Source organism: Camelus bactrianus, chromosome 28, assembly GCF_048773025.1.
Source record: "Camelus bactrianus isolate YW-2024 breed Bactrian camel chromosome 28, ASM4877302v1, whole genome shotgun sequence".
Classification (NCBI taxonomy): domain Eukaryota; kingdom Metazoa; phylum Chordata; class Mammalia; order Artiodactyla; family Camelidae; genus Camelus; species Camelus bactrianus.
This window is the reverse complement of record NC_133566.1, coordinates 15,401,552-15,414,085: the sequence shown is the minus strand read 5'-3', so window position 1 is coordinate 15,414,085 and position 12,534 is coordinate 15,401,552. Positions and strand designations below refer to the sequence as shown.

At 51.4% G+C, this 12,534-nt stretch overlaps 1 protein-coding gene across 1 annotated transcript in view; it reads right to left on the bottom strand.

Moving 5' to 3' along the window:
• Window positions 1-12,534, bottom strand: part of TMEM131 (transmembrane protein 131) — a 138,472-nt gene continuing 125,938 nt past the window's right edge. Inside the window, exons 32-41 of the mRNA XM_074354677.1 lie at window positions 11,829-12,004; window positions 8,886-9,013; window positions 6,248-6,372; window positions 5,876-6,025; window positions 5,193-5,358; window positions 3,996-4,117; window positions 3,798-3,894; window positions 2,930-3,027; window positions 2,044-2,204; window positions 1-1,057 (exon numbers count right to left, since the gene is read on the bottom strand). Of these exons, the coding sequence (XP_074210778.1) occupies window positions 773-1,057; window positions 2,044-2,204; window positions 2,930-3,027; window positions 3,798-3,894; window positions 3,996-4,117; window positions 5,193-5,358; window positions 5,876-6,025; window positions 6,248-6,372; window positions 8,886-9,013; window positions 11,829-12,004 (1,508 nt within the window). The 3' untranslated portion in view covers window positions 1-772. The remainder of the gene's footprint in view (window positions 1,058-2,043; window positions 2,205-2,929; window positions 3,028-3,797; window positions 3,895-3,995; window positions 4,118-5,192; window positions 5,359-5,875; window positions 6,026-6,247; window positions 6,373-8,885; window positions 9,014-11,828; window positions 12,005-12,534) is intronic.

The window sequence follows — 12,534 nt, the reverse complement described above, 5'->3', positions numbered from 1 at the left end:
GGCTTTTGAAAAAAGCATCATTTATTTCAAAGTACAACACAAAGTTGTATTTTTAAGAAATACACATTCAATCTTGTATCTCAAGACTTGGTTATGTGCATTTCAGTTTATCTTTAAAATAAATTCAGGTATACAAATGATACATACCTCAAATACAAACAGCACAGAAAATGCATGTGGTCTCAACCGAATGTTTGCACATTCATTCACTGGTCTTAAAGTTGACTTACATTTCTGTAATCTGCTTTTAAACCAAGACAGCCTTATTTTAAAAAAATACTCTATTTTTCAGCACAAAGTCCTCATACGTCTTTAAAATTAGATCTTGGTGCTTAATATTGCGAAATTATTAAAACCCAAACTTGGTAATTTAATAAAATTGTCACATGCCAGGACTTCTGAATCAACTCAAGTTACTTCCTTAGCTGTAATGTCAAATTTGTGTTCATACAGATAAATAAAGAATGGAAGAAGACAGGTGGTGGAAACTTGGTAACAGTTAAGGTTTTCAGATGTACAGGTCTTACTGGAGTTTGTGGCTGAGTCCAGACTTTTCTCTAAAAGCACAACAGCAAATCTCATATTATCATAATTGCAAGAAAGATCTGAAAGAAGCGAGTGGTACAAGCCTGCCCTGCTTGAGCCTGTTCTGCAAAGATGGGGGGGGGAGTGGGCGTCTACGGCGGCAAGAGCCTTAAAAAGATGATGTCTCAGAAACTGGCGTATCATGATCTGGACAAGGGGCCCCCACTTTTTTTTTTTTGGCCTAATTTCAATTCTCATGAGGGAAGTGCGAATTTGACCAAGGGTCGGAGCTTCTCCTTCCGATGGTGGGGCCCCAGATCCGCCACGGGTTGTAGGTCTGCCCCAGGTCGGCAGTGGCACTGGGGACGGCGGCTGTGTGCGGGGCAGAGGGGCTCTCGGGGCCCGGGAGGCCGATGCTGGTCAGCGAGGTGGTCGGGCTGGGGAAGGGAAGGGTGCTGTTCAGGTTGCTGGACCAGATGGAGCTGCTGAAGGGTGTGGTGGACCACAGGCCGCTGGTGTTGCCAAGGATGGACTGACGGAACAGAAAACACACAACGTGGGGCGTCACGGGTGAGAGGCAGGCAGATGGTAAGTGGGGAAGGTTACATTAGAAACGGGCTGGACCATAGACTTCTTTCACTTTATTTAATTTAAAAAATATTTCATTCACATAGCCCCCTCGGTCTGAGCAGATGGGTCTGACATTCTAAATCCAGCCCTGCTTCTGTAAGTCCAGGTTTGCTGTTACCAGAGCTGTTACTCTGCTCCCCGCACACCACACAGCGCAGCTGAACAGGCTGCCCCGGAAATAAACGGCCCGCAAAGCCTAAGGCAGTCACTGACCGCTGTTTTAAAGAATGGTTAGGACGCTTGTCAGACTGAAGCCGGAATGAAGACAAGTGAAAGCAAACTTTGGAATCTATTATGTTAAAATATCTGTTATGACACCTTGGATGTCTAATCTGGTTTTCCTGAGAATGAAGACGTAATCACAGTGGGATCATATTTTTCTGTCATAATTCTGTAAAAGCTGAAAACAGTAATCATTTTCTGCAATAAGAATACTTTTTTTGGAGCAGATCTTTGCAGAAAAATTCAGCTGAGAAGGAAACAAGTGCACACCAGGAAAGCTCCAGCTGAGACCCGGGGGCTTCTCAGAAACCAGGAAAACGTTGCCCTCAGTCACTGTCTGACCCGGGAGGTGGAGGGACCGGACATTGGCCCCCAGCCACTTCGTGGTCTAATTTATAGGTCGGGAGGCCAAGTAAGCGAGAATTCAGAGGCCAACCTCCTGCTGCTGTTATTCCTCCTACAATTTCTTGACCGTCCCGTCCCATCGCAGCTCTGGAGAGGACTGATGGTCATTTTGGCAGAGTATGAAGATGCGGCAATGGAGACGCGGGCTGCACTACCCCACCCCCTCCACGCAGAGGTCTGTCCTTTACAACCGTCAGCACCACCCCAGGGACAGCGACAGCAGTGACAGTGAGCAGGCGGGGCCCAAGCCAGAGCACTCACTGTGGCCGTGTGGGTCGGGGAACCGGAACTGGTTGGCCAGGAAGGGCTGGGGTCTGTGGCTGGAGAGTCCCAAAGGTACGAGGGCCCACTGCTAAGCTCGTTCCAGCTCCTCTGGGAGGCCTGATTGCAGGATCGAGACAACCCGAGCTTGCTGAAAACTTCTGGAAGTGAAGAAGCGAAGGCAAGTCTGTGCTGGGGGTGGGCGTGTGCCCCAGGGCAGGCATCCCACCCTCACGCCCCCTCCGTCAGCTCCCACCACACTTGGGGACAATGGGGATGCAGGGGCACGTCCCCCAGACCGCCAGCACAGGATCTGAACACCTCACCCACACCTATCACTGGACGATTGAGTGCAAGATCCCCCAATTCTAACGCCATGATCATTACTGACGTAAAACTCACATCGTTGTCCCTAACTCTGGATAGCAAGAAAAAATAGGGAGCCCCAGTAGAGCCAGGAGTCACACCTCAGACACAGAATCCTTGCTCAAAGCTCTTTCATTACCGCAGCGGAACACAAACCAGCTGGGATGCACGCAGCACTGAGTGGGGCCTGGTGCGCCTTCGGGCTGGGGCGCGAGGGTAAGGAACCCTTGTCCGGGAGGCTGTGCCAGGCCCCGTGCACAGACACCGTTGAGGGCTGAGTGGGCCGGAGCTCCCCGGGAGGGCACCATCAGACCCACTTCCCTACAGTCAGCCCGTTTGTCTGACGTCTGTCAGCGCCTGACTGCACTGATGCAGAGAAACGCATCTTCTAAAAATGTCCGTGAAATGACCCTCGTCCTTCCCTGTTTCCGTGTGCTTCTCCACATGTGAAACGAGACCTCCTCCGCCCCCCTAGTCCCGTCCCACAGGCTCCTCTCACAGGCGACTGCTAGACACTCACCACCAGTTAGGTTAAAAGAATTTCCAAAGGCCGAGAATGAATTGAGGGGCGTGAAGTCAGGGCTGCTGGGGTTGCTGACGGGACTCCAGAAGCCTGGGCTGGACGTGACAAGAGGAAACACACAAATGCAGGACGGTTAGTGGAACCGGGCGCGCCACCTGCAGGGCCACGGTAGGGGCCCTGCCTCGCGGGGCGCTCGGCGACTGCGCACAAAGGGGCCTGGAAACAGCTCCTTCACCACAAGGGATGCTGCCCAGAGAGCCTTGGAGCTCACACCACCCTGTCCTGAGCTGAGGGCCTGCTTCCCAGCCAGTGTTTTACAGAGAAAAGAGGTGTTTTTCCCTTAGGTTCACCTTTTGGAAAGGGAAGACTTATTAAAAACCTGTTTCAAATCTGTGATGAATCTAGGATTCATATGCCTTCAGTGTCAAGCAGGGAAAGCTGGGACTCTCCGTACTGACAGTCTTTATGACTTTACTGTCGTGGTTATTTATCGGGACAATGGCCCGAGGCAGTCACGGCCAGGCCACCGTGCTTGCTTTGGGTCAAAAAAGTGGCATGTCCAATAACTGACCATGAATTGCCTAGTATTTGTTCCAGTTTCCTTCCTCTCAAATACACCTCTGTTCCTCTCTTTCTAGTGATCAGATCACAGCCCTTTCACAACGACCATAACGGAGAAGGATTAGAAGAGACTCGGAACGCGAGCACACGTCTCCCTCTGCCTTCCCTCTGGCAGCGTTGCCGCTGGCCCCACACGTGGGCGTCTGCTCCCACCAGACAAGCGCCTCCAAGCGCAGCCTGGACAGAAGGGGGCTAACCTGGCCTGAGAAGCCCGCCGTCCACAGAAAAGACCAGCCAGCCATACCTGTCTGAGCCATCGCTGTCAACAGGAGTGTGTGAAATGCCAAGGCTGCTGGAAAAATCTGTTTTGCTTGAAGAAACTTTAGCAAAGCCATTCCCACCTGTAATGATGGGCCCTGAGTCAGTCGTGGGCGCGCGGGCCGCAGGCACCCACCGTGCCGAGGCCCAGCTGGGACGCGGCTCCCGACGCCAAGCCACTCACCCGGGCTCTTGTCGTAGCCAGCCGTGACCGCAGCAAAGGTGGGGTTGCCGTTCTTGCCGGGGAGCGAGGCTGCCTTTGTCAGTTTGTGTTTGCTTCCACTCGGCTGCTTCATTTTAGGGTCACTTAAAGGAAGAAGCAAGGAGAGAACAGCTCAGTCCCCTCGGAGGCACGTGTCCCCAGGACTGAGCCCTGCAGGGCCTGGGCTATGGCCCAACCTAGGGTTCAAGACGGGTCCAGGAACAACTCAGGGCAGCCCACAGGGCACGACCTTGCCCACGTCAACACTCTGGGGCCTGAGACTGTGTAGTCAGGTGGAAAATAAGGGATCTAGGGTAAGGGAAAAAAATTCTAGGTTGCCGGGGAAGGAGATAATCCTATTTTAGAGAGAACACTTAAAAGGGAGCCCCTAGGCTGACAAACAAGGAGCATAATGTGAGACAGGGGATGACCACGACTGTGCCTGCAAAGTCACCTTCGCCATTAGCAGGTCAGGAGCTCCCTGCACGAGGCCCCCAAGCAGGGCCGCCCACACCAGGCCTCAGTGCTTCCGGCCTCTTTGGGCAGCAGTGAACCTCAGGGCAGGCTCACTGGAGGTTCAGCTGGGCACCTCCTCGTGTGGAAGGCAGGGGTGGTGAGGGGACCTGACCCGGCTGGCTAGGGGACGCAACATGGTGACAGCTGCCCAGTGTGGGAACGGTGCAGGTGCTCAAGGCGAGCTCGGTCCCTGACTATCACCACTGAGGGCACTGTTACACTAATGAGTAGAGGACAACACGTGCTCCACGCCTCCCGTAGGGTGTCCCGTGTGCCTGGTGGGGGGTGGCCTCCCATGCCTGCTCCGGGTCCTGCCCTTCCCTTTAGCTGCTAAGCTAACCCTCTATGAGGTCAAGTAAGTGACCCACAAACCCATTTCCTCAACTCAGGATCTCCGGTAGGTCTCCGCTTAGTGGCTCTTGAACTAGAACATGATTCTGGTAAGCCACCTGGTGCACTTCTCGGTCCTCAGGGATGGGTGGGACGAGGCACCACTGGGGCAGTGGGAAGAGGGGCTAAGCCCAGGCAAGGGGTGAGTCAGCCGCAAACAGCAGATGTGGGAGGCGAGCCAGGACCGCCGTCTGTGGCCACTGAGTTTTTCCACTTGTGGGGCGGGCCGCGGGGTTGGGGAGAGCTGAGCACGAGGCCCAGGCTGAGGCCCACCTGCCGGGGCTGCTATTGACGACGCTGCTGTAGCTGCCCCGGGATGCGAACGGGCAGGGCGCGGCAGGGGGAGACGGGGAGGCGGGTGGCGGCGAGGTCTGGCGCTGTTTCAGGAAGATGTCTGCGTTGAGCGTTTGCAGAGAAAGTTTATAAAGACTATCGGTAGCTGGAAATTAAAAACAAAGTCTCAATGTGACATTTTGAGTTATACTCTCCAAAATCAGTTACTTTCACTGTTCTGCCTGATTCTACGCAGAACCCTGAAAGAAAAACCTACAGCTTTGGTATGTGTTCTGTTTAATGTCTGCATTCTGGGCCCTTCCCGGAATCACCAGCCCCCGGCCGCGTTCTGCAGGCCCTCCTGGATGGTGTGGGCACCCCCCTTCTCCAACCTCAGGCTGGGACGAGGCCTTTCTACGCCCTTCAGGGGCGGGCAGGTGAAGTCACTGTTTGGGAGACTTAGTATAAACACTCCCACCTTGGCCGACTAAGCTATAGCAGTTTAGCAACAGATAGACTATTTAACAGTGGCTTTCGCTGGCTGCTCCAAGCCAGCTCCAGCACACCAGACGCTGGGGCTCCTGCAGCAAAAGCCCCCACCCCCGCGGAGTTTACAGGCCCAGAGCGGGGTGGGCTGGGGGCGATGGGGCACGAGGTTCCTCCGCCACTGTCACTGTACTTACAGCTGCCGGGCTTGTGAACGGGCACGGAGTCCCACTCTGGTGGTGGAGAGTCTTTTTCACCTTCTGAGCTACTGGTGTTGCCTAGTTCTTGACTATTTGGGAGGAATTTTGTTAGGGCAGGTGGCCTGTTATCCACTAATTTATTTGTACCTGCATAAAATTCAGAAAAAGAAAGTTATTATGGAGGATAATTCCTTTCTTCCAGGTCTGTTTCAAAGAACCTTCTCACGAGGATGAGAACACAGCTGTAGCCTTTCTACGACTGACAACTGCAAAGTGATTCCTGGGAATCACAACTAACACTACTCATATAATGAAGCATTCAAGCCTGTGTGACCAAATCGTTCATCTGTGTGACCAAAATGAAAGTACCTTTTGTTTTCTGGGAGTTTCGTGGTTTGGATCCACTTGTCAATGTCGTTGGAAGAGGAATCTTGGTTGGGAGAGTTCTACGTTGTTTACTTTCCAAGGGGGCGGTACATGGTAGCTCTAAGGAACTGAAAGACAGTCACGAATGGAAAGACGGTCAAATACATCCCTTTGCTTCAGAGCGGAGAGAAGTCGCTGATCCGTCTACAGTTTTAACTGTTCGCGTCCTCATGCGCCTTCCTGAGGTATTATTATCTACCCACGGTCCTCACCGGCTGCTCTCCAAGCACCCTGAATATTGTGCAGGAGACACCTGCACCTGCAGATTTATCCTCTGCTCTCCTGAGTGCGGACGAGGAACCGAGGGCCATTACTTAATACCATGTAACGGGGGGCGGGGGGCACCTGCCTCAGATACCGTGAAGAAGCCGCTGGCACAACCTCGCCACGCAGGAGCTGCCAAGTGCAGTCATTCCGCTCGAGTGAGTCTCACCCAGCATCCAGACTGCCTGTGGGGTTCCTGAATGTAGAGGTTCTGAGAGCTCTGGGACTTAGAAATATCAAAGGTTCTGCTATTCAAAGCTTTAAAAGTGTTCTCAGAGACACTGTGAAATGAGCTGGGGCTACGTTCCTGGGCTACCTACGAGCTCCCCAGAGCCCAGGGCAGAGCAGTGGGACTAGGCCACGCGGGTGAGATGAACTTTCTTCTTTAATCTTGAACTCAGGGCTAATCCTAGGCAAAAACTTAAATATTATTTTTATCATTTATTTAGAGTATATTCCCTCTAAACTATTCAGAGGGAAGCTTAACACAATAAACACATATAAACAGGACAGTTAATTGGCTCTGAACGTCCTGTGAGCCAAGGCAAATGGGAGGCGAGCTGGGCTATTTTAAGATTCCACAGCCCATGGAAGAGAACACTCACACTTGCCGAGAGAGAAGCAATCTGCAGGAGAAGTGAACTGGGCGGATGGCTCATACAAAGTAGCCCAGTGAACAATGTGAATCTATGGACCAGAAAATCATTCTCTACAGAGCCGCCTCTGTACTGCCCCAAAGATCAAGTCACAGGCTGGGGTGGGGGTGGGGCTCTGACAGGAGCTAAGCTGTCGTGGTCCAAAAATGATGTTTTCCAGTGAGGGCTGACTTGGCTGAGAGAACCCGGTGGCCCCTTCCGAGAACTGATCCAGAATTCACCAGTGGTCTCCACCGTGCTCCTGGTCATGGCTCAGTTCAGGGCCGAGCTGACAGCTTGCTTTTCATTAAAAAAAAAAAATCTTACAAAGTTTACCAGTTGACACAGATGTTCTTAAAATGGATACGTCTCTGGCATTTCTCACTTCAGTGTACTTTCTGTCCCCAGCCCATGGGCTGTGATTCCCACACATCCCCGCCCCCCATGCCCTCCGGGCACCACACCCTCCTCCCCCTGCCACCCAAGCTCTGGGACAGGGACAGTCCACCATGCTATTCACACCAGACTACAAAAGGCAGAATGGTTCCCACTTTCCAGGTCCAGTGGCACCACAGCACCCCCCACCCAAAGGTAAGCAGATGACAGAACACTATATAAAGTGTGATTTCATAAATAATATATTTTAACAGAGGCTATTTACAAACATTTTGTAAGGTCTGTAAGGTCAAAAAGGTCATTTTATTTTCATTTTTTTTGTTTATATTTCACAAATTTTCTCTAATGAATTGTTGTGACATTTGGAATTAGTATCAGTAACCAAAAATCCAAAGGGCATAGTTAACCCAAGTAAGGAGAACTTCAGGTGGGATGACAGGCTGACATGCAAAACCCCACTGTTTCTGGGCTACTTCCGTAAATCTCCTGTCCTTCTACTTCCGACTGACAGGGTTATTGAAAACTCCACCTTTTAGAAAACAAAGGCTCTCCCGACAGGGCCACGCAGACCTCTGGTGGTGGAGGTGGAGGTGGAGGTGGAGGTCGGTGTGAACTGTTTTTAAGTAAGTCGTTAGTAAATGTGGGGGTGGGGACGGTCTACACAAAGCTCAGCTCTGTGCCTCTGTAGAGTTAGTTGGTTTTTAGGAAAAAGGGTGCCAGACAACTATTTTAATTCTGCTGACTCATCCCTTCCTAAATTAAACCAGATGATCTGTATCAAGAAGCTCTGAGTAAAATGTGTAAGTGCCAATTTAATTTAAGTGAGTCTTGCTTAAAGGGAAAAACAGAAAGGTGGTTCAGGTGCCAGGCTTTGTTTCTGCCCGTGTAATACTCTGCATGTGCCCCTGTCCGGGGGAGGAAGAGGCAGAGAGCTGAGGGCAAGGCGCGTTACGCTCACACTCGTGGCTGGACCATCAAGCCCATCTCTGTGCAGAGGGGGAAAGGCTCTCTGCCTGGGAACAAATCACCAACCTACGTTTTCCTCCTCCATTTTTACGGATTCTTAGCTCTGCCTTTTGTATGTCTGATGTCAGAAGCACGTGACCGTCCCTCATCAAGACAGTGACCACTGAGGCATTAGAAAAAACCCAAGAGGGATGTAATGAGATACGTGGCTTTTGTTGCAAACCCCCCCTAAAAAACCTACCAAGCAAACAAAAACATTAGCTAGTTTTCACCAGTAACTTCTTTTGCATACCTCATGTCTCTGAACTCATTTTTCTTACCTGGGTTTCACATCTGTTGGGATTTCTTTCTTAACATTTAGGACTTTTTTGCTTTTTTGTTTCACTTGAGACATTTCATTTTCATGTTTTTCAGGCATGGCTTGTTTTCCCTTTTGCTTTTCTGTATCCTGTAAAAAAAAAAAAGTACACTTAATTGCTGAGAAGGATTAATAAAAATGACTGACACAGTCGTGTTTGAAGGCAGACACAGAACCAAAGATGTAGTGCACACACACATCACATGTATAAAAACGATAAACTCCTTTTTTCAACTCTCTCTCTAACCACTGTGGCTCTGTCAATTTTTGAGCCTTTGATTTATTATGTTTTGGTGAGTGTGAGCTATAAGGAACGTCACTTTAATTCACACTCACACCCTAACTGCAGGTGACAATGGTACCAACAAATCGGTAGCTTGTTTTTAAGCATGGGTGAGCAAAAACCTCACTTTTTTCACAAGAAAAGTGAGGACTACAGTATAAGGAAGTTCTGCACTCGTGGCAATGTTCCTAATCCTGTGCACAAGGAAGATGCGGGTAAGGAGAAAGCGCGGGCAGCACTGAGTGTCTGCGCTGGTTCACTAAGTGCTCACGAGTGACGTGGGTGCGTCAACGGTGCTGGGGCAGGTGGGACCCTACCTACTCACCCTCCCCAGGAGGGGCTGAGCTATGCATTCACTCATTCGGCAAACTTTCACTGGTCACCCACTTGGTGCCAGACAATGGGGTTACAAGAGGGTCCAGTCCCTTCCCAGGGATGGTAAAGTCTAGCAGGAGGGCAACACACATGATGGTTAGAGACCAACTTATGTCTTCATGTGGAAATGTCCACTGGCCATGACTGGAGCCCTGAAGAGCTGTCCTGCGGGCTCGGACTGAGAAGGCCACACCCAAGCTGCATCTTAGAGCTGCGTGACCCAGCTGGCCCAGCCACGCTGCTTCTGTGTCCGTGACCAGCAGGGCACAGAGCCCACACCACGCGCTCTAGAGTCAGCTCATGGTGATGCATCCACGCATGAGCTCGGCGGGCTAGTCTCCGGGACAGGCAGGTACCATTCGGGTGCCGGTGACCTCACAGGGCAGCTGCATGTGGAGTGGGTGTGCACAAGGACCACATATAGGACAGACTGGAAATAAGAACTCAAAACCTGGTTCTTCATCAGAGAGTCTGAGCCGCACTGGGTGCACCGAGGCTAACCAGGGGAAGACACACTTGCAGAAGGGAAGCGCGGAGGTGTGCGGAGAGCTACAGGGTCCATCCGGCCTCACAGCTTGCAGTTGGAAAGGCATCCTGGCTTTTAATAGTCACACAGGCCCATCTATTTAACCGCAGAGGAAGGGTAACACCCTCCTGCCCAGACACTTTCTGAGACTACTCTGAGTTACTCAGTAAGTATTTCTGGAGCACCTGACTCGTCAAGAACTTTGCAGACTGCGGGCCCCTTGAGGACAGGAGCCTGGTCTTTTCATCCACTGCTGTTTCTCAAGCGCCCAGCACTCAGGTACCTGACACACATCTGAATGAATGGGGAACAGGGTTGGAAAAGACACGTACAAGAGAAGATGAGCTGCCGCATTTGCAATCTGGTTGGGAAGAGAATGCATGCAACTGACGAATAGATCAGTCAGAGAAAGAAAAGCACATGAACTCCACAGAAGAGCTGGTCAGCAGGGGAGAAGGACTGGCTCAGAGGCTGGGGTTCCGAGCTGAGTCTAAGGAAGTGAGTGACGGGGAAGGAGATGGGAAAACATGAGGAGACCAATGGCAGAGAGGTGAGATTACGCCAGTGGGTACAGCCGATGGGGTCAGTGGAGAGGGGCCGCTGAGGAGAGGGGAGGAAAAAGCTGGAAAGGCAGAAGGGAAGCGGGCGGCAGAGCTGTGGAGAAAGTCTGTGCTGAAAATGCTTTCCAAGTGCCTGTTCCCATCAGAGAGCACCGGGACCCCGCGCCGGGATCAGCTGCACGCATTCTGCTCCTCGGTGGGAGAAATGCGCCACTGAGGTGACACAGCACGGAAGCCGGGTCCGAGCTGCGGACTGGACTGAGGGGCCACAGCACACCCGTCCAAAGTGAGGGATGCAAAGGGGAGGGCGGCTGACAAGGAAGTGTCACGTCCAGATTTTACTTTAAAAATTAATAAACGCGGATGACACTGCTGGGGATCTTTAAGAAATGATTCCTTCAGCCACTAGATTAAGACTGAGGAAGAAATTCTGCTTTCCAATATTAAAGGCTATATTTGGCTCATTTTAAATATAGTTAGTTAAAAATAAAAATGCCAAGAAGAATTACGCCCCCACTTCTCTGCAGACCATTTATAGCTCATACTCTCAGACACGTTCACCGCAGGGACAGAGCCCTCAGCTGAGCCAACGGCCACGGGGCCAGGCACCTGCACTGCTACCCCTGACGCCTGTGACCACTCGGGAGCTGAGGACCAGGAGCGAGGCACCTTCTTGATGTGCTGAGGTGCGCTGGGTGGCTGCCCCGTGCCGGGTGACCACGGACGCCTGGGTCACGGTCACTGTGTGGGGAGTGGCTGCTCCTGGAGCCCCTGCACCAGTGGTGATGCGACAGGACCGGTCCAACAGAATCAGTCAAGAGTGCTGTAATTCCTCCTCATCGTCTTGTGACATTCAGAATTTGAAACAATTTTCAGGAGTCAGAGTAGTTACTATTCCAGGGAGTCTAACTTTCAAGCCGTGTTTCGCATTTCTATCTATTTTACCGGATTAACGGGCTTCCAAGTTTGCTCCCTGGGAAGAGGAGACCATCCCCTGCAGAGCCGCAGCGGCCACCGCAGGAGGGAGACCGTCTGGGCATCTCTGTGCTCTGAGCACTGACCCTCAGAACACGCGCTCATGGCACTCGGAACACGTTCACTCTGGGCTAGAGCCCGACCTAGGAGATGCGGGTCACAGGCGTGCGGGCCGAGCGGCCGTACCTCCTTGAGGAGCGGCTCCGTGTCGGGGTTGGAGGTCTCCGTGGTGGTGGAGGAGCTGTCGTCGTCAGCCAAGGAGTCCTTCAGCTCGTCTTCCTGGGCTTTGCCTTTTCCCTTCTTCTCCTTCTCCTCCTGCTTCTTAGGAGCTTTAACCTTGCGCTGAAGAGGCTTTCCTTTCCCTGGGGATAAAAATCCAAGTGAAATACACTTGATTTCTAAATAGCTTAGAAAACAGCCATTAATTCTTTTTTTTTTTTTTTTTTTAAGATGCTGGACTCTTTCTGGTTAGTAAAGGTCTCTTCCTCTTTCTTCTCTAATTAAAGCTTTTCAAATCATGTTTGACCTTTTCATTACAATATTTAAAAAAAATCAACTTTTTTGAGGCATAATTTAGGTACAATTAAGACATGCCCACTTAAGTGTGCAGTTCAATGCGTTCTAGCGAACTCACCAATTCTGACAACTCTGTGTGTCTCTCAGGATACAGCAGCCCCGTGAACAACGGAGGCTAATCTGTGTGTGACTCACACTCAGCCCCCCACACCTGCGGTTCCTGCCACCCACGGGCCGTGCAGCACTGTGGTCTTTACCACTGGAGAAAAACCCACGCTAAGTGGACCATGCCGTTCAAACCCTCGCTGTTCAAGGGTCACCTGTACTTTTTTATATCTCAGAAGGTGACAGAGCTTTGAAAAGTCACAGAAGTGAC